Raw genomic sequence first — 22503 nt, forward strand, 5'->3', positions numbered from 1 at the left:
AGGGAGGGGAGGGAAAGGCAGAAATGACAGCTGCTTGGATTTAGTTGCCTATGAAAAACCCATAGTTTTTCAGGGAAAAATCTACCTTATTGCACTCACAGAGTCCATGACAAGTAGGAGTAACAGCCACCCTTATTCTTTCAGTATACGTTAAATATGGACTGCTGAGCATTAAGCAACTTTCTGGCCTTATACACACACAGTTCGTAATTGAAAGAAAATATGCTGGTACTAATTATGGTTCCCTGCTAACATTTGTCCCCCCTCCCAAGTATTCACAAGTTTTTTCAGCTCTATTATGATACACATAAGTATCAGAATTCTGAAGAACTATTTTGGTAATACAGATGTTCGTATGCTCTTTCCAACTTCACTACATACTCATCTGCAGAACAAGCTGTAGTGTTTTTGCTCAATACAGTCTCCTATAGAAATTACAATATGGAAGATGTGAGGTGAAGCTTAATTTCAGAAGATTCTATTTTCTTTTGTCTAGAAAGAACACTTCCACCGGAGTGGGTGATAGCAGATCAAAGCATTGTAATGAGTATACTCATGTTTCCATGTTTTGCATAGATTATCCACTGCATTTCAACTTGTTGTGTCTGCACAGTTGCCTTCAAAATATCTAACTGTAAATAACTGTTTGGCTGGTGACAGGTCAGCTAAGTCCCAGGAAGAAAAACTACTGATATTCTCTTCAATAAAATATGCTTCAACCAAAATTGCTGTTTTAAGGAAGAAATTATTTCTTCAGTTATTTCCTTCTACGTCCAACTCCTTGTAGTAAAATGAGGCTAATAGCATTTCCGTACATACAAAATGAGTTTTGACAATCAAGATGTGGAGGTGAAGAACATGCAGACAGAATAAAATTTATAATATTTTAGTAATGGGGAAACTGCTGACCCACTGGTAGACTTCTGTTAAAATTAGAAACTGACTCAGCTGTCACTGTTTAAGGCTATTTCATGCACCAGCAGTTACAAGAGAAGTTAAGCTCAATTACACACTTTAGTTAATTTTTATATTTTCACTTTAAGCTGTAAGTGTGATCTTCAGCCCAAAGATGCTGTGCTGCATTTTGCTCATTCATCACAATCTACCTAAACAGTAGCAAGTTTTAGAATGGCAGCTATGAATAGATTTATCTATTTTAGAAAGTACAACTCAAAAACATTTCTTAAAGTCACAGCTACAGCAGAATGGTTCACATTTACAGTAATGCAAATATATTCTGGCAGACAGTAATAGATGTCTGTAGTGTTTAATTCAAAATGTTCTGAGATAGATAAGCAAGGTGGATGGATTTTTCATTCCACATTTAACAAAAGAAGGTTTATTAACTGTACTCTGCATCAAATGTACTTATGCGCTTCGCTCGGATTTTTACTAAAGAACCCCAGCAGCCAACTCTGAGTAGGGTCATATGCATAATTTCAGTAAAAGCTTTTGCTTGTCAAACCTCCATAGTCAAGAAGAGTCCCCAAGATAGCAATGAAGATTCTGTTCCATTTCCCAATTTCACCATGCTACCTGTTCATCGTGACAGTAGCATAGGAAGATTGCTTTTTTCCTAGGTTTCTAGGCCCAATTACTCAGCTAATAACAAGTGACTACTCTTCTGCTTTGTAAATTGCCTAATGTTCTCTTTAAACATAAAGGTTTAGGCTCCTGTAAATCATATGCATCTTGAAATAATTAAATCTGTATTTGTTTTGGTCCCCCCCCCCCCCCACTTAATCTGCACTGCTTTTGGCTCCAGAGTCCATTTTCCTCTTTTCATTCTGAAGATTTCTTTCTCATGTAATCGAACTCACCACCAAGTTATATCCTCAGTATCAAGCACCATCTAGGAAACTACACACACTACTTTAACAACTGTATGACTAAACACTGGCAATGAATTCAAGTTTCTTTCTGTAGTTTTTGGCATGTAGCATCAACTGACAAAATAATGGACTGTTGACACAATTTGTATTTCCACTGTGGCTGACATCTCTGCTCCACCTAAAACGCTCACCAACCTTTAGTTTAGGAAAGGGTGAGGTCAGATACGTAAATTCAAGGACTCTCAGAACTTTTACACACCTTCAGCTCCTGCCCTTTTTAATAAAAAAATATCTAGGAAATGCTTTGCCAATCCCATGTTGCTTCCTTTTCCTGCTTTTTAATTCCTAAGATATTAATCACAAGCTGCAGCTTTCCATAGCTTAAGTGGGGTTCAGTGAAGAAAGAGGAACCAAGTTGTATTGGAGGCACCAGTGCTGATGCGCAGTTACTTTAAACCCAGCAAATAGCCCTCAACACTCTAAAATAAACTGCACTAGAAATGGATTTCTACCTGGAAATGGTCACTGTACACACAACAGATAAGAAGGTGTAATAACATTCTGGACAGGTACACTTGATTTGAGTAACAGTGATAATGCCTATTTGCATCAGACTGCTATCTATACAGGGTATTGACTTCAATGGTCCAATTAAAAAAAATTATGGATAAAGTTTCAAAATTGAAATGAAAAAACTACTGGAAAAGACTTTGTGGAGACAGCAAGGCAGAAAAATGTTCACTGGTAGATATGGACTTTTCCATTATCATGGAATAGGGAAGTAAGAGCACTTATCAGACACAAGGGATTCAAGGAAATTCTAGTATAGCATTTGCAATGGAGTCTGCAAAAAATATTCAATGCACAACACAGGCTAATTAAAAGGATTTTTAAAATTTAAGTTTAAAGGTAAAGAAATACTGCTACACAAACTTCCAATGTATTGTGGGGGTTTGTTCTTCTAAGAAGAATCTTAGGTTTTGTGTCTTCTTTTTGAAGATTAGGCCAATTTTTCCTTAAGGAAATTAAGCCACTCAAGAAATTATGCCTTTAACTTAGTCATATGTTCTGGTACTTATTTTCAAGATTTATACCTAAAATATTGATTCATTTATAAGATATTACGTAAAGTTCATTCCTAATAAGTACTAATAAATACACTAGTAAGTACCATCTAGTTTCAATAAATATTTTTAATCAGAAACAAGTATTTTTATAGAAATAAAAGGAAAACTTACAATCTTCAACTAAACAGAAATTCTCTCCTCAGAAAATTTGGTCTAAGATTTTAAACTGAGAACTCCTCTCAAAAGCATTTTGTATGTTCCAAAGATTACAGTACATATCTAATAGAATAAATAAAAGGAATTATCATAACAGACATATATTTTTAATCTAGAACAACAAACCATGGTTGTAGATTAAAAATTGTGGAAGTACTGTCAGGGAGATTAAACTACTAACAGGCACCTACACATAATTATTTCCTTTTTATTTCTCTCTTGCACTAAAAGAAATTTAAGACAGTACTTGTCCCAATTATGGTGTTCTAATGCATACCCTTCCCCCAGCCCAATAAATCTAGCTAGAACCAACAGACCACTAAAATTTATGAGATACCACAAAACCATGTAAAAAACTCTGCCTTCAAGGGAAGGCTTAATTAAAAGTTTTGGCGACTACATGTTTACATTAAAGCCACATGAAACTCACATTATAGCAAGATCTGAACTTTGCATCTATGTGGTGTTTTGTTTATCTGTCTGAGGTTACCAAAAATCACATCTAACATACCTTGGCAAAAAAGACTGTGAGGTGTGTTTCACTGCCAAGTATCCAAATGGGAAATTTTGGAGATTTCAAATAGGAGCCAACCTAAAAAGGTACAACAAAATCAAAACAAAGCAAACCCAGAAAACTCATGTAGTTAATGATCAAATTAATGATAATTCAGTTAGTAGAGTCCCAACTGCTCTTAAAACTAATATAAAACGTTCAATAAAACAACAGTGTAAAATACTTAGATGATAATTTTGATCATTGATCCGTGTCTGACTTGGGCAAGCAACACAGCTTATGATAATTAACTGAAATAAGACATCAATGAGATTGGGGTATCAACAATAGCCCTTGCTTCAACCCTGGAGACAAGCTTCAAACACTGCAAATGAGTAAGTATTTCTATGCTTAACAATAGTATAATTGGACACTAAATGAGACAGAACTCCACTTGACTTCTTAGCTTGTTTTGGAGGAATGAATTCAGAACTGACATTTATTTAATAAAGGGCCAGTTACAGTCAGTACATCAACATCCTGCACACTACATAATCCTCTTTAACTCTGAGCTAAGTTAAAGAGATTCAGTAAAGACTGAGAAGCAAAGAACAACCAAAAAACCTTTTGAGATTAAGAGTATTAATTTTGCTTCAAAAGTATTATCTGGAAAGCATAAAATTTCTCAAATAAAAACTTTAAATCAAGAAATTTTATGTCACAGCATCAAATAATGCTTACACAATAAGATGGATTTAACAATTTTATGATATACCTGTCCTAATATGGTATTATATTAATTTTTAATTTGAGCATACTTTAGAAGTTCTATAGTATCTCCAATTGTACACAGTAAAGCTTTTAGTAATAGTGCCAAAGAAGCCCACAACATCTTAATGGAACAAAAAAAATTAAATTATGTAGAAAACTGCTTACCTTACAATACCTTAGAGATTCCATCAATGTTAAAAACCCTACTGTTGCCTGTTTATGTATACCAAGGAGTTCTGTTGAAAACAAAACATAGAATTTATTGAAGAAAAATCTGCAAAGCCTACTTTAAGCCATTTTTTTAAACTTTCAAAATTGGTCAAATAACTACAATTTTAAGAGTCATGCAGTTTTAGCAGCAGTGGCAAATCATCAAGGTATAGTCAAAAAACTATAAAGATTTAATAATTTCCCACTCTATAAAATAAGAAGGGCCAAATGGATGGTTTTAGAAGTTTACTGTTGACACCCTGTTTTCAAAAGTTGTCATTACTCATTTAGTAAATGAGTACCTGTAACTTACACCAAAATTATTCTCAGAAAAAATTAAGAAAAACAGCCATCTTGAAGGAGACCCCCCCCACATATATACATATATATATTATACACACACACCCCCCTCTTAAAATTTTTCTTAAAGAGTTCCCTGGCCATATTTATCTGGTAATTTCAAATTCTGAATAATAAAACATAATTTTGCAAATAATAGTTCTGTTAGTAGGAAAGAAAGCATTCACTCTATTTGATTTTTGTAGTGACTGCCAATTACTGCATCATACAGCTCTCCAGCAAACACAGTTGTCAGGAATAGCTGAAATATTTATGTACTACTGATTGGAAGAGCGCTTATAGAGCATTATTTGGAGCTCTCTAATGAAGAATAAGTACTTCAATATTCAAGCTCAGAAACTAGTTATATGGATTTGAAGACGCTCTGGGCTTACATATGCATCTTTTAACAGTGCAAGTACCATCTGCTTGGACCAGCTCTGCTAAGTCCCCAAATGCTGCCTAAACAAAGAGGAGCACATACCTGATCCTGCAAATATACATGGGAACATACACCACGATCAATTTAACAAGATCTGTATTTCTTTTTTTCAGAGAACATTGACTTTTGTATTTAAAATTTCCCTCTAAAACACTAAGTCTCAACTATACTTTTTAACTTTGATCATTCATGTACAACAGCATAAAACTATGACATCTTTATCCATGGGCTAAAGCCTACAGGACCATAGCAAGTGAAATAAACTTTTAAATTTCAAAGAATGAACTCTGTGTTTCATTGTAACTCACAGCACTAGGCATGGGGGCATGCTCCCTTCACCAACTTCAAGCTCACCACCTTGAATTTTGCAACAGTGCACAACAGTTACTATAGTAATGGTTTAACTTTTTCCTATATTGTTAAGCAAAACAAAACCCAACTCCAAAACCCCAAAAACTTACAAACACTAGCTTGTTCACCATGTTTGTGGCCTTAAGCCTTCCTTAAGGAGTTGTCAGCCATACATATTAAAAGGCTCTTTTTGCAGTGCAAAATTATTTGATCTTGAAACTGTACTTTCAAGGATTATCTTCAAACTTGCTTGGAATTAAAACATTTGGGGGTACACTGGTAATATTTTGCAGAACCCTATTATCTCATTGACTTATAGCTATGCTGGTATAAACAGCCATGTGCTGAAACCATCTTTGAGCAGAGGGCAAGAGAGCTAGTCCAATTAAAAAAACTAGTGAAGATCCTTCAAACTAGGGAATAGATATTGTTCAGAAATAGCGCATTCATATGTGCAATGAGGGGAAATAAATGTAACAGAAGTAAACAATAGCACACTAAAGAAATAATTTTGACCCACCACACATTTTAAAAAAATCATTAACAAAAGTCAACGTGAAGTTCAGTTTGCTAAACAAAACCTTCAGATTTAGGAGTTGATGCATACGACAGAACAGCAAAGACATATATAAATAATATTTACTATTCAGAAAAAAAATCAGACTTAAGTATTTTGTTCCCCTGACAGACAGCTAGATGAGAACTCCGATAACTAGAAAGCTGGGATCCTGGCTAAGACAGTAGCTGCAGACTGTGAATATCCTGAATAGCGAATAGGCAAGCTGCATGCATCATTCATCTAAAACCTATTAGGTTAACTTTAGCCTGTAGTCATGGGTCTATCCATACCTCCTTCAGAATTAGTCAACAGAGAAGACAGACGCAAAAGCAAAAATCGTTCTCAGATGACTTACGAGGAAACAAAGGGAGACTAGCTGCACTAAATCGTAGTTCATCCTTGTGAATATCCTCATCCCACAGAAAGAAAAAGCAGGCCTGGAAGAGATCTCATAACATCAAAGATCACCGAAGAAAATGAATATGTATGCCTCTTTTCAGAAAGTTAGATTCTCTTTTTTTGAAAATTACTTTTGCAAAGTACTCAAATTTCTAGAAAGGGAGAAAAACGGAGCCTTTAAAAAAAAAGTCAGGCCCAAACTAATGATGGTTTTAAACTGATGACATTGCTACAAACTGTAGCAGGACGGCACCACCTAGCGACACCGTGAAGCACCACCAATCCTCGGCACAAAGAAAAAGCAATTGCAGCATTATCTGTATTCATATTAAATTGCTACACTTCACGTAAGAATGGCAGTCTTTAAAAAGGAGGAAAAAAAATAATCTAATTCCCCATATCTTCCTCCTGTGGATAATTGTGGCAAGAGAAGATACTAGAATAAGGAGAAAGGTTTAAAAGGAAATATATAGGTAGTCAAAAGAAGAGGTATAATTTCATTGGTATTTATAGCATTGGTGGCCAAGAACAATTCCAGTTAATAACTCCTACCCTATTTGGAAAATATGCAATACTGTAAGAGACAGAGCTCTGACTAACCTGCAAACTACCTGGTAATTCTTCAAGTTTCTAATTCAGTTCTTTGTCACTGATAAAGTTACTGATATTATCTTTGAAATAATTTAAAAATAATTTTCAAGATTTACTTATTCATTAAAAATTTCTTACCTAAACAGCTGAACAAGAGGTAACTGGCTTTGCATAACTTCTGAATAAAAATGTCAGGCAAGTGCCATTTTGAACATTCAATTTAGTAAATGTATTTACTTTTGATAATGGCATCACCTATCTAGCATTTTTTCTGTTCCTGCATTGAGGCTGAAACTTCTGTTGCTGCATTGCTGCCCCTGCAAATACGCCATGAACCACATCACATCCATTGCTTTCTGCAGTTCTATAGCACCACCATGGGTGCTATAAGGGATACCTTTCCTGTCTCTCAGTTTCAGAAATTCACCTACTGACTACACCTACTCACAGAAGTACCTGATATTTCTTTCCATTATGTTTACACATGGGAAAAATCAAGAAACACTGCAATCAGCTCTGTGCGATATTAACGTCAGACCTTCAAACTTGTAGTTGCTTGGCCAGGGGGATTTAAGGCAAGTGACCAGCAATCAAACCACAAAAACACATAAAGCCAACTTCAGAAAATAGTCAGCAAACTCATTCAGTTCTTGTTATTTTGACACCTGCAATCCTTCTACATGAGAAACTCAAAGCCCTAGTAGAAAGGGAGCTGAATGCTACCCCCAAAGACAGTCAAAATACAGGAGAAATGACTGAAGGAGAAAAGACAAAGAGGAATGATAGACAGAGGAAATATGACAATGTATCCAAAATTCAGTCTTGCCTAAGTAGTTGTGAACAGTACAGGCTGTTCTTTGTCCTTTTTGATAAGCTACACAAATCACTTTGTAATAGATACCGATTATAGACTTAAGACTGTGAATAAACTGGTTTTGACTGTAACTATCCCAAGGACTTGAAGAAAATGGAGGGCTCCCAACAGTAGTTAAGTCCAATTACTTGACTGGTAAAAAAAACCTAACAGGATACACAATACTAGATCCTTCAGATGTACTAAAAATTATTTACTGCTCCTCACCTCCCTGAACAAGAGACACATGTCTCCATGGGAGTTCTGGTTCTGGAGTTCTAGGGCAGAACTGACTGAGAACCTAAATGTAGAATATTACTGTATGCAAAGACAGTTCAGTATTCTCAGGAAAAAAAAAATTCCAACTTTGATAACTAACGAATGAGGTCTACCAGAAAGATAATCTGAAAAACAAATGGAATACCCTGCAAGATTTCAAAAAAAGATACAATGAATTGCAGAACAACGAATTATCCCTACGTAAAGAAAAGTTGCATGAAAAATTTGGCTTGAGTGATCATAGTCTAATAATTCAGTTTGATCGTTCATAATCTAAAAATTATGAAGAAAATTAAAAATAACAGAGAACATACGGATAAAAATAGGAAGACTAATTATAACAAATTTCAGTTAGAAAGGGGGGGATAAATGACAACAATGTTCTATACATGCAGCATGAATCTAGGTAGGAATTGACCAATAAAACACAAAACAAATAAAAGTATTCAAAGCAGTCTTTGCTTTCATTTGCAAAAAGGTAAATGATGTCATATACTCAAGATTAACAATGAGATAATGCTATCAGCCATAAAACCATAACAAAATTGGCTAAAAATCTGTTAAGACAGACATGTTCAAGCTTGAGGATCCTAATTAAATTCATTATATATACTTAAGTAGGGAGACAAAATAATCTCTGAACCATTAATAATTACTTTATGTATCAAGGATAAAGGAGGTGTCAGTAGACCAGAAAAGGGAAAACAAGGTACTGACCCTAACAAAAACAACAAAAAAAGCTAAAGGAAAAACCCAGAAGAAAAGATGATTTCAACCTCCAAAGGGTCTTCAAACAAATTAGTCAATTTGCATGCACAAGGAAGGACAAAAAAAAAAAAAAGGCAAAAAAGCAGCCCATATAGGCTCATCAATAATAGACTGCAGTAATCCAATCTAAAGGCCCTGATAATCTAACAGACAGGGGTGAGAAGACTTAGATACAATATCCAAATGACATTCTGGTAAGTCTGATGTTGAAGTATAGCCCGTATGGAAACATAATCAAGTGGAAGGCTAAAAAAAGTCTCAAAGATTTTACTACTTGTTCATTTTCAAACCAGAGTACTTCGATTCAGGTCTTGCATGGATCTGTCTTGAACCTCGGTTCAAGTCAGTATTTTCAGTGATGATTTAGATGATGGAAAATCCTTGTAAAAAATGTGCTGATGAACCTGAGGTGGACTATAGCAGTGGGAGAGAGGATGTGAACACTTCCAGAATTCAAAGTGTTTATGCTTTCAGATCAGCTTCTCTGTAAGACGAAATGCAAAAAATCCAAAATCATCTCAACGGCCCTCTGTTGGGACTCCATCCACTATATCGATGTCTTCCCTGCACTGGGGGAGCCCAAAACCAGGCACACCACACCAGAGGTGGTGCCGGTGATGTCAGACAGAAGGAAAGAGCCGTCACTTCCCTCTGCCTGTTGGCTGTCCTCCTAATGTAGCCCACAATGCAGCTGGCCTTCTTTGCCAGAAGGGCACACTGATGACTCACGTGCAGCTCACTGCCCATGAGGACCTCAGGTCCTCTTCTACAAAGCTGCTTCCTAGCCACCCAGTGCGGCACTGTGTTATTGCACAGGCTTATTCCAAACCAGATGTACGACTTCAGTGAATTTCACAGGTTTGTCTCAGCCCATTTCTCTAGCCTGACGTGCCTGCTCTGAATAGTGATCCTGTCTCCAGTGTATCAACCAAACTTCCCAACTTGCAGAGACTGCACTCCCATCATTCCAAGTCATCAGATACCTTATAATTTCAAGGTGTAGCTGACAACCTTGTATTCACTGATAAGAGCATCAGAGATTTTGTGCAAGTATGTTTTATATCCCTTTGAGGTCTGCTTAAATCAAAGGACAGTAAACAAGGAGACTATCAAAACAGAAATAGAGCATATTCCAAATCAGCATCTCACACTATGTAAAATTATGAACAAGTATAAACTAGAATCAACTTACTCATTCCTGAACATTCTCTGTCTCCATCCCACACATTAGAAACAGCATGCCCCGTTAATAGGAGGTTAATCAAACTTTGGCTATATAACAGAAAGAAATAGCTTATTAAAAGGGACATACAATTTATTTCTAAAAAGCAGTTAATCTCTTACAAATTAAAAAGTTTTGTACCACCTGAACAGCTAAGCAGACATTGTCTAACTATTCCTTTAATTAGCATGTATTTGTAATTCAGTGATGCTAGTATGATCTCCAGTCTTTCAACCAACAACTTGATACAAGAATGTAGCCCTGAATTTGAGAATTATTTCTGAAAATTCAGCAGTAACAGAAGCATTTTCTCAGAACTGATGCACTAAATGGAGTAAGCACTGAAAAAGGCATGCTATGTTAAGTGTTGCTTTTAGCTATTTTAGTTACAACATGACGAAGATTGTAAGTTACAGAAACATAAAAAATTAGCCCACTAATGTAAGTGGTAGCAAACATATTTTGCAGCTTACCTTCCATGACCATAAACAGGGTCTATCAATGGCTCAGCTGCATCTTCAATTTCATTTTTAATGTTTTCAATACCCTGCAGAAAAATTACAAACATTTTTGCCCTCTTAAGGAATGAATTGTAACATTTACAGCAATAGAATGCAATAGTAAAACATTAAAAGGCTGATGTCCTTATATGAATTGATACCTAAACACACTTTTTTCATTTGATAAGAGATGTTAGGGATATATAGGGAAGGATGTTTCTAAAATCTGTAATTCTCCCAGATCAGAGAGGAGGGGGGGGAGAAAAAAAAAAAGATACCATTCCATCCATTTATCTAGATTTGACTTAGTTTGTTGGTTTAGCGTTCACCTTTTACAGAAAAAGGATTATATGATCAAGCTTTCTCTTAACAAAGAAACAAAACACACACACAAAAAGTCAAACATCCCACAAACCTTTGTCAGTATTACAGAATACAAAAAGAGCAATACTCCAAATCTGTTTGTCCACACTGAATATTGATCCCAAACTGCATCCTTCAGTTCAGGGAAGCTTTTGAATGCTTGTTTGCTAAACAAAAAAAAAGAAGAAACAAAAACAAACAGACCCAACAGAAAGGGGGAATGTATTTAGATGAAGCATTAGAATAGTATCACAAACTACAAACAAGAACTACTAATACCTAACATGAAAATGTCCAAGTAAAAGCAGATTAAATCTGGTGTTACATACAGAATGACACAGCAGCTGTTCTGGAGCTACTATAACTGCCACAGAGCCATTAGTATTTACCCGTCAGAAGAAGACAAATAATTCTGGAGCAATGTGCAAAAATTAACGTAGTTTTTATATGCAAACACTAACCATAAAATTCCATACACCTGTGAAAGAGTTGAGTGGCTTGAACCAGTAATTCTACAAAACACTTACTGAAATTGCAAATAGACTATATGTCACCAAAATAATGTTTGCATTACGTAGTGTTCTGAAAGACACTCAGTCTATGAACAGCAGAAAAAAAAAGCTTCTACTTAACCAGGTAAGACTACCGTTCAGGTTTTCAATGTAATTATGACATTTCTCATGAGAATTTGATTTTGCTAAGACTCTAGCTTTGGAAAGAGCAAAATGTTCACAATCACGAGTGGTGTATTAACATTTGGGAAAATATCTGGTCGTATAATGGGGTTGCTGCCTGGACAGTAAGGTAATGCCAGGGATGATGTTTAAAAATAAAAAAGTAAAATAAAAACAGAGGAAAGGAAAAAGATCCATCAAGATTCCCGTGAAGTAACACGTTTGACTGCTTGAGATATTTAGAGCTAGCTTTACTTCTAATAGTGTAACAGAGATATTTAGTTCTGCTTTTCAGAACACATTAATTTTTATCGAGTAATTCAAACTAGATCGCACTTTCTGCTTATCTTACACAAACTTAGGTGTATTATTTTCTTTTTGATTTCTTGCACACTTTCAGTAACTCTTGTTTAAAAAAAGAAACAAACATCTGCAAAATGTATCCATAGCTGGGTTTACTCTGGCTAACACTTGAGATTTTTAAACCACCTTTCATTATCAATAAAGTATACGTGGCATACAAGGTATGCAAGGCAAATTCAGTTCTGAAATCCATTATTCAGCTTGCTCTAAAGGTATATGCCAGAGCATTCATTTCCAGTGAGAAAGACTGAGAAAAACTGGAATTGATACCACAAGTCCAAAGATGGAAGGGGTGAGCTGGAGGGAGGGGAGGGGCAGAAAATTAGTGTTTTGATCAAATAAGCTTACAAAAATTTTATATTCTCCTCTTTCTTCTTTCCTCACATGACAATGGGTTTAAAAAGCAAACTATAATTACTATTGATACAACAAGCAGTAGTTATTTCAGTTCTAATTAGAAACATTTTCCACCTCAAGTGTTTTTTGCAATTCTGTTGCTCTTTATATCCTCTTTGAGGATTTATCTATATAACGATTACAACTGTTCAATGTGAAAATAAAAGGCTGTTACCTTTAAAGGTAAACTCACTGGAACTGTAAGCTCTGTATTTACACCCCAGCAAGAGAACAACATTTAAAGTATAAAACAAAAAATCAGCCTTGTATATGAAACATTTTTATAGATGTTTCTTACAACGTCTCAAATCAGGAAAAATGACTAGATTACTTGTTTTTCTAGTAGATGTGTCACAAGTATTTCAGATAGAATCACCTCTGAAGACTGTGTATAAATATTGAGGATTAACATTTAACTTAAATGTGAATCTTATTTAGCTGTGTTCATATACTTGAAATACAAAATTTGGCCAGTTTCGCACATTACATTGCTCCAGTTTTATTTTAAAGCCTAATGCTCATGCTCAAAATAATATTCTATTTTAAATGATAAAATGCAAAGAAAAGCCACCAAAATCCCCAAACCAGAACTTGAAGCCTAAGTTTAACCTGATGTATAACACACAAAAAGTTCCTCAACATACCCCTTTCAGGGCTGTGAAGATCACTGTAACTTCAAAATACTGTATTTTAAATGTTCCAACATATTACTTACTGAATTAATGCATGAAATCGCTCAAAGCCAAGCTCTTCGACAGCCAAGGCAGCTATACACAAGAGACACTTTTCAGCACTACACATGGCAAAAAAATGACACAAGATACACACAGCAAGCTAGTATACTTTCAAGCTTTAATTATATTTTTGATTTTTAATCCTCCCTTGGCATTTAGATATTTTAGCTGATTAGTATAAACTAATTTACCACAACATTAAGAATCCACTATACCAATTAGTGAAAACATTTCTGTTTGGGCTAATCAATTTATTAAAAGCACAAAGCTACTAGAGTGTGTAGCCTTGAAAATATTTTGTCAAATACTAAGCTGTTGATTTTGTACCAAATGTGGCTGTCACAAAGTCATCAGGCATATGCATACTCTAGATATAATTTTGCAGGTCAACAAGTAGTATTATTTCCTAGAAAAGCAAGCATGATTATTTGGATCACTTTATCAACGTAGGTAAGCTGTATTTTTTCTTCAAATATACATTTCTGTTACTGAAATTTTGGGGGTTTGTGTCATTTGTGTGTGTCCCCGTCCCCATCCTCTCCCCTTAATGCTTATTTATTACAAACAAAAGTAGAATTATTCTGTAGTATTACACATCCTGTTTTCAAATAAATTCTCTCAGTTGTCCTTTAATAATGGATAAACAGCCTTTCAAATAAGTGTCACATCCAAGACAGAAAAAAATACAGCATTAGTGTCTTCCCAAGTTCAACACAGGCTTTATACCTTTGTTCCCTGCACAACATTTCCTAATCAAGAAGATGAAATGAACTTATAAAATTTTCTTTTACCAACAGAAAGTTATACTTGCCAGTTGTGCAATTATCAAATTCTATAGACATTCAATTATTAAGACTGTAGCAGTTTTAAGTTCTGTCTATGTCCATAAGGACTTTATCTTCCTGCTAGTAGAATAATAAAACAAATACAACCCAGATAGATCTGCTTTCTGATAAGGGCCATTTAATACTGAATATTTAAATAATGTCTGATCATCTATCTACCAAGTTTTCCTGCATATAATTAAAGACTTGAAGCCATTAGGGCTAATACTACTGATCATTCTTCCCACAAAAATTCCAGAAAGGACTTTTTATGCCCTTTCTGACTGTATTTTGGAAGATGCACTGGATTTGCCTACATGCAAATACAAGTGATTCCCATCAATAGAATACTTTCATTTTCTACTTCAGAAATAAGACAGCAGTAGTCTTAAGAGCATTAGTTTTCATTTTTTGAAAAACTACAAGGAATTGCTAAAACTAGGTTACCAAGAGCAAAACCAGACTTAAGAAAATTTATTTTTAATAAATGTTTAAAAAATATCAAACAATTAATCTAAATTGCAGAAAATGCTACAGGAACTAACCCTACTCCAAGAACGTATATTTTTGTAAGCAGAAAGTTAGAGGGACTAAATCATATAAAGCAATCTTTGAACATGGGAACTTCCACTACTATAGCCAATGCATGGCCAACAACAAGTCACTGGTATACACCACAAAAGCAGATGAAAAATGCTATTGCATTCACTAAGTGTGCTCGAATCCACCTTTTGTTCACACAACAGGATGACAGGCAGTTTCATTCTGTTACTACAGGACAGAGTGAAATAGTAAGAGAACTACTATTTGAAACAAAGGGAAAGAAGTAGAAATCCTAAAGAGAAGCGTAGCTATACACGAACCAAACATGGCTAAACAAAGACAGTGCTTAGTGGCGAGGAAAAGAACAAACAGAATAGAGCATGAGGCTGTATGAGAAATACAATTCTATAGAAACTCTTTTAAAATGATACTCTCATCGTGCTGTGTCTAATAGTATTTCATGGTTTTAAAATAAATATATTCCCATACTCGGTTCCCAAATAGCAGCAGCCTGCCACATGGAATTGTATCTGTAATACTCCTCCACACACATATCCTACCAACTATGACAATGCCTGTTTCTATTTTTGATTACAGCAACCAAGAAATAAATGTATTCCTTTGCCCTTGCAGTAACAGAACACTGCATTATTGACAATACCTTCTCCTCATCTTTGCCCCAAGCCTAACCAGGCAAGAAACTGGTCTATAGTTAAATAGCAGGACATAAAAAAAACCAAACAACCCAATCAACAAACCTAACAAATATGCCTTCAGTCAGGAAGTGTATTGCATTATACATACAAGGCAAAATACTGTTTGAACTATAGAGTACATACAAGAGGTATATTCAGTGTCTAGCAGGGAACATAGAATATGAACAGTGAAAGAGACTAATGTTGCTCATGACAAAAGCAGATTGTTCATGGTAAACGTATCCTGCTCTTCCTAAGAGCATTCCATGGTATTAAGGATAATCAGGCAGAACTTGTAGGCTTGTACAGAAATATGAAAAGTGTAGATACATAACAGAATGGATTAGTTCATTAAGTGTCAGTGTTTGGGAGTAATTATTGAGTTTAAAAAGACTTTCTGCTGAACATTTTCTACAATTAAAAGTTCTTTAGAATAAGGCAATATTAATAAACAGGGCAGTAAAAGCCTATTGATAGCTAGGTTCTGCTTTACTTTTTCTTCAAAGGACCCTTCATAATATTAGCAAGAGCTTCAGAGACAATGGAAAAATCCACAGAAATTAGGAATTTCAGAGGTTAACACTGCCTTATCTTGTAAAGGAAGACAGGGTTTTTATTATTTTTTTTAAACGGAAATGTTGTAGATAAAACTTTCTGGACAGTACTTTTTCTTAATTAAAAGAAAAAATGCTCACTTTGGAACTCTTATGTAGTGACCTTATACTTTTTCAGTTAAGTTACACTTCCAATTATTGTTTGAGCCTTCTAAAGCACACAGAGCATATTGATAGAAGCAGACGAAGACTGCTTGTATCAAAGAGCTCCAGCACTACTAATTGCTACAGCAAGCTGCGCATGTATAAAAATCTACTTGTACAATTCTTACTTTGTAGTTATGCCACAAACTGCCGAATAACATATTCCTTCCATCAAAAGATGGCACCTTTATAAGCATGTTCTCATGTGAAGTTTTTCATACTTCTTAAGGGACACATTGGGAACAAAAACTAAAAGAAAGAGAAGCTTATCTTTTAACAAGTTAGATATCTCCCATTAAAAGATTAATAAATATACATCTCTATAATCATGTATGCACAGATAAAACTTTCCATGTCACTGACTCCACAGCAGTTAGATATGACTGGATGCTATATTTTAGTGCAGCAATGATGTTGACCAGATCCTTGATGTCAGTAACTACTGAAAGAATCAAGAAATTTGCAAAAAGCAGGTAACCAAAAAATTCTAACCTACAAAAAAAATTCTGTTGATCTACTATAAGTTGATTTGATTAAGTTGTTTTGGTACTGCATAGAATCAAACAAAGAGAAAAAGGCTACCTGTCTGTAACAGGGGATCCAGAATATTTTAGAACAGATAAAGCACTGCAGAATTTCCTACAAAAGCTCTTCTGAAATACAGCAACAAGTGACAAGTTAAAATACTCTCCAGCGTTGGGAAGTATGTGGATTTTTCCAAATTAAAGACACAGCAGGTTCTAATAAATTACAAAATAAAATTTTAAAGATTATGGAAGTTGCTCAGATTCAAGAGGAACATGTATGTTAGAACTCCAGTGATAGACAGCACATTCAACAAAAAGGATCAATACCTCTAATTACAACAGACAAAAATCCATCTGTTGCTAACAGAATCACTAAGGCAAAAATCACAACCATATAATAATAAAAAGCAGTGGCCCCTCAAAAAAACCCTACGTAATACTTCACTAAGTGATGGGTAATTTAGTATAGAAATACATCTTACAAGGTTGTTCCTCTTGGTGACTAGATTCCGCAGGACCTTCAGAAATACTAGCAGTTTCTTCAGTTGTTTTTCCTCTTATCCATGTTGCCAGAGAGTATGACTCGGAATTATCAGAGCAAGCCATTTCCAAAATATCACATAATGTATGACAGAGAAGGTTCTTCTGCTCCTCCTCTAAAAGATCAGAAACCTACATGAGTTCAACTGCTGCTAATCTATCTTATATAAGCTACTAGTATCTTTTTTATACATTAATGTTATCTAAATAATTGAGTTAATTACTTCTATTAATTATTAATGCTAATTGCTGTTTGACTATACTGGACCAAATAATTATAAAGCTGTCTTTAGAAAAATGGATTTTAATATTATTTCTAATCCATTCCCTCTCCTAATACTAGATTTCAATATTTATAAAACACAGAAGTACTATAGACAGGCATAGACCTCAAAAATGGGAGTTTAGCAAGTATACACACTGTATGCTTCATAAAATGGCACACTAGCACACTTAAACAAAAAGAAAGTGCAAAATACTTCACAGTCTTTGTACCAGGATATGCTTTACAAATTATTAAACCAGAAAAAATAAAGATTAAAGAAGATGTCTCAGTACCTGGACAGTCTCTCCAAGTAGACTTTTCGCTGGTAAAAAGCCTCTTCAAAAGGAATGCCTTTGTTATCGAAGCATAAAATAACAATAAAATACAAAACAATGTTAACTTTTACATTATGTCACAAGCTCTATACCAAAGCATTTTTGCATGTTATTAGAAGGGTTTCAAGCTGCTCATCATTCAATAAGAGACCCTGAGCCTGCACTGTTTACTGACTTTTCCCATTCAAACTAACTACAAAGACGACCTCATACACCTATGTTCACCATTATTGAGTCTGAACCTTAAGTACACTTCAAATACACAGGCTGCATATTTACATAAACATCTCCAAACTCACAGGACTACAGCAATGGAGGCACAAATATTTTGCAACATAACTGAAGAGTAGCACAAGACAACTCCAGTCCCACAGAGAAACTCCTGTAGTAGTTAAAAAGCCCACCTTCTCTTAACCATTGCAAGTCATAATTTGCAGAGCAGAATAAAGAAAACCTACGTGTCTCCTTATCTTTGTTTTGTTTTCCATTAACACTAATGTTGCAGTTAAAAAAAGACATGCTTTAAGTCAACAATCTTTGGGAAGCAGACTCCTGTCTAATTACTCTATTAGATGCTGTTCCAGGCATCTTAAGGCAGCACCTTAAAAACAGCTGTTTCAACTTTCACTTCTTCCTTGACAGACTCACCCTGTTCTCTCCCCACAGATGTTTTGCACACCTTTTAGTAATTCACAGCAGCACTAGGCACTGCAAGGTCTCCTTGATCCCCTTCTTCCTTCCCTAGCTGGGACTCAGCTCGCCTTTAAACGTGTTTTAACTACTTAATTTCAAAGAAGTTGAACTACATATAAAACTGGAAAACCACTGCCTAGAAGAACATTTCATATGGTAAAGACTTGGCACTGCCTTTAAGGAGCTAGCTGGTCCTGTTCTTTACTCTCTCCATTCCCCCCAAATAAAAGACTTGTAATTCTAACATCAGAGACCAGACACTCTACATCTGGTTTTAAGATCACAGAACTATGTTACAGAGTGTAATTCATAATAAAATATTTTTCTATTGATTGTTTACAATCTAAACAAGTGGCACTCCTTCCTGTGGTACAAGTCTTTTGGTAGGAACAGCATTTAGAGTGTCTTGAAGTAACCATAACAGAGGTTTTATGACTACCACATTACACACACCAGAGATGCAAACAATTCCACAACGTCACTTGTCTGACCCAGATACCTTCCAGTTCATGGTCAGATTAACTCTGCTACGTAACTTTAGTAGGTACTCTATCAGTGGGCAACGCCTCAACTCATACCTAGGCATAAACAGAACTTTATCTGTGTGTAAGAGAAGGCAAGAGCAGTTTAACAGAAAGAGTAATGTGGCCCATGACAATGTCTGACTGCCTCTATGGGGTGCTCCTAAGAGAATGAAAAGCAGTTGCAGACTGAACAAACTGCTGTAGCGGAACAGATGCAGCCTACAGGTCATGTATCTAGACAGCAGTCAGCATGGCCCCAGAAACAGTATTTCAAAGAGCATGCACATAGCCTACAAGATACAATGGAGTAAGAAAACAAAAAAATCACAATCACACTTGGTTGAGTGTATCCAAAGCACAAGTGAAATCCTAAGCACATACCAGAATAAAATATGGTTACTTGACATACTTTAATTATTCTGCTAACTAGGACTTCGAAAGTGTAACGTTTCTCCTTTTCTCAGCAAACCTTGTTAGGTTTGAAAATTAATTACTTCAAATATTTCCAATACAGTTAGCTAAAGCAGCTATTGTGACACAGATATTACACTTCTCAAGGACATGGAATTTGAGAGACAAGAAAGGATTACGATTGCATTTATATCTGATCTTTTACTTCTTTCCTTTATTCTGCATTCCCCACTTCAAACTTACCTCTGCTTGGATCAACCTTCTGCATTTAATCAAGTTACTTCTGTAAAATTACAGGTCAAAATCAGCCCATCTCTGCATTTTTACTGAGGTTTTTTCTCTCCTCCACACTAATTTTGACATCAATATATAACTGATCTGCAATTTTTTTTTAATATTTTAGTTCCACATATATAGACAAAAGAACAAAATCTGGGCTTACTAATTTTGAACCATTACTGTAAGAAATGCACCTTACCTGTACAGGTGCAATCACTGCACAAGGGCCACCTTCAAATTGTTCTAATGCAGTTGATTCAGATTCACTAAAGACAAATCCTGTCAAATGAAGTAAGACTGTTATTTAGTGAAATATGTAAACAAGCACATGTTTACGTATACTCCTTCCCTAACAGAAATGACACGATTTATTCACCTTTAAAGAGTAGGTAAGTTTAAGATTTTTTTTCCTATGATAATGCAACAGAATGTGCTTAAACTCTCTGGAGAAAAAAAACTGTCATGAATACAGGTCAAAGCACAGAAATGAATTATTTAGCTCAGCAATGAAATCATGACCATGAAAGGCCAACAGCTGGGGTTTTAAAGGATTTTTAACAGTAAACCTGTCACTAGAGCACGTGGCTGCATGTTTAAACCATAGTTTTTATTTTATTTTGGTTTATTTCTTAGAAGTCAATTTAATCTCATGTCTAAGTGATAATATTTTGTCTCACATCTAAAAAAGAAGTTACCTTTGAATCTTTGCTGAACATGCATAATACATTTCCTATGCCTCCCACTGATCTCATTTTTGGCCTATCAGTGCTTACTATTAAGCCTGAAATATGCTGAATAACTCAAATATTCACTTGTAACCACTGAAACAAGCCTCTTATAGCGTATCTTTTGTGAAAGAACGCTATTATTTACTGAGATGCAAGATCCCCTATTTTCTCCTTCCATCTTTAATGTATTTGTATTTCAGAATTACATGTAATACAGCAAATGCTTTAACAATTACTGCAGAATTGTTTGTTACCACCTCGCCCTTAAAGTTTCTTCAAGATATGATGATTCACAGCTTGCACATCTCATGGATAAATGCATATACCTTGATGAAGTTGACACATGGCAGGTTACTCACAGCAATATTTTGCATTATTTTTTTAAGTGCTGAGAAGATTGTGCTAAAGTGACTCTAGTTCAGTGTAATCCAGAAACCACACAACTGTAGTCAGCAACCAACCAGCAAGCACAAGCTAGTGGGGGCAGGGAGAAAGGGGATACATGTGTATTTTCACAGCAGTGTCAGTCTCAGCAGAAAAAAAATATCAATGCTTCTTGCCCACAATTTCTCCTTTTCTGAACTCTGTATCATTACATGCTGCCATACCAAAGGCATTGCTAACCCCTGGATGTGAATTTGAACTGGGGAAACGCATCGCTCTGGTGCAGACTGCCACACTACTGCATGACAGGTACATCATCCCAAGTGGCACAACAGACGACTACTGCATGTTCTGTAGGCCATATTTCATCACAGAAATTACAGAAAGTTGTTCAACAACAGCGTGAAGATTTTTTTCTTAAGATGGATCAATGTAGCCATGTCGCAGCAATCTCCAAACTACCAGGCTTCCTCCTCTTTGTTCCCAACGGCTCACCTTTACCAGTGCCTGAGCCAGATCCCCAGGCTCTTCCCGCCTATCTCAACGTGATCTGGATCACAGGCTATCCCCACCTGTCTCCACTACACTGGGCACCACCGTCACGACTCAAAACTTCAAACATCCCCCTGGCACAGCCACCACTGCTGTTGCCACTCATTACACCCAGGCTCATAATCTGAAGGTCCTCAAAAGGGGGCACCAATTGTCACTGCACTCTCCAAACTATCCAGCTGCAACAAGGTCTTTTACCATCTCATACCAACACACTCTTCATGCCAGTCCTTCTACTGCCTTCTCCTAGTCGCTCCTCATCCCAGGCTCACATTCCCTCTTTCTTCTCTCTGCTTCTTCCTCCTCTCTTCCTCAGCTGCTCCCTCTTCATTAGCTGCCCAACTCCTTAACAGAACCAGCCACAGCTGCATATCAGCCAACCCACCGCCCCTGAAGCCAGCCCACAGCTGTATATTATCAATGTTAATTAATGCAGCTTCATTCCTCTACATAGCCGTATTTCTTAAGAAAACCCACAGGGTTTCCCCCGTTTCTGACAGAAGGCTCCACCTGTTTGTTTTTTTAACTGAATGCACAAAAGTACATTATAAAGTTGTATTTTATATCCAAAACCCAGACGCACATCAAGCCTACATACTTGGATCCAGCACCACCAAATGAAGCTCCATTAATCCATACTTCAACCATACTTGTCCTAGTGTCTTTTCGTTCCCCTGTTAACATGCCCTAATAAGAAATATCACCAGTCCTTTAAACTTTCTGAATTAGTTCGTGCAGGCTTATCATATTAAAAGGTAAGTCTTCCTCTACTTTGAAGTGTTACTGCATGCCATCTGAGCACATGGCAACAACAGGGGTTTTTTAGTAGTCTTAATGATTTAGCCACTGCTGATAAACAACATACTTGGATGTGGTACCATTAAACCACACTTAAGAAATCTTGAATTTGTTTCACATTCTTCAGTCTTCTCATAGAAAGCATGAACTGTCTCAGCTTAAGCCTGCCCTATTTTTCAAAATTGCTTCCTAAAAATAAAGAAAATTGAGTGTGATCCACCAGAG

The 22503-nt window shown here is 35.8% G+C and overlaps 1 protein-coding gene across 1 annotated transcript in view; it reads right to left on the reverse strand.

Moving 5' to 3' along the window:
* Positions 1 to 22503, reverse strand: part of MINDY3 (MINDY lysine 48 deubiquitinase 3) — a 55684-nt gene that overhangs the window by 27637 nt on the left and 5544 nt on the right. Inside the window, exons 2-10 of the mRNA XM_040590069.1 lie at positions 20016 to 20095; positions 17868 to 17925; positions 17252 to 17425; positions 13404 to 13455; positions 11308 to 11422; positions 10866 to 10939; positions 10363 to 10442; positions 4545 to 4615; positions 3627 to 3707 (exon numbers count right to left, since the gene is read on the reverse strand). Of these exons, the coding sequence (XP_040446003.1) occupies positions 3627 to 3707; positions 4545 to 4615; positions 10363 to 10442; positions 10866 to 10939; positions 11308 to 11422; positions 13404 to 13455; positions 17252 to 17425; positions 17868 to 17925; positions 20016 to 20095 (785 nt within the window). The remainder of the gene's footprint in view (positions 1 to 3626; positions 3708 to 4544; positions 4616 to 10362; positions 10443 to 10865; positions 10940 to 11307; positions 11423 to 13403; positions 13456 to 17251; positions 17426 to 17867; positions 17926 to 20015; positions 20096 to 22503) is intronic.

Source organism: Falco naumanni, chromosome 4 (assembly GCF_017639655.2).
Source record: "Falco naumanni isolate bFalNau1 chromosome 4, bFalNau1.pat, whole genome shotgun sequence".
Classification (NCBI taxonomy): domain Eukaryota; kingdom Metazoa; phylum Chordata; class Aves; order Falconiformes; family Falconidae; genus Falco; species Falco naumanni.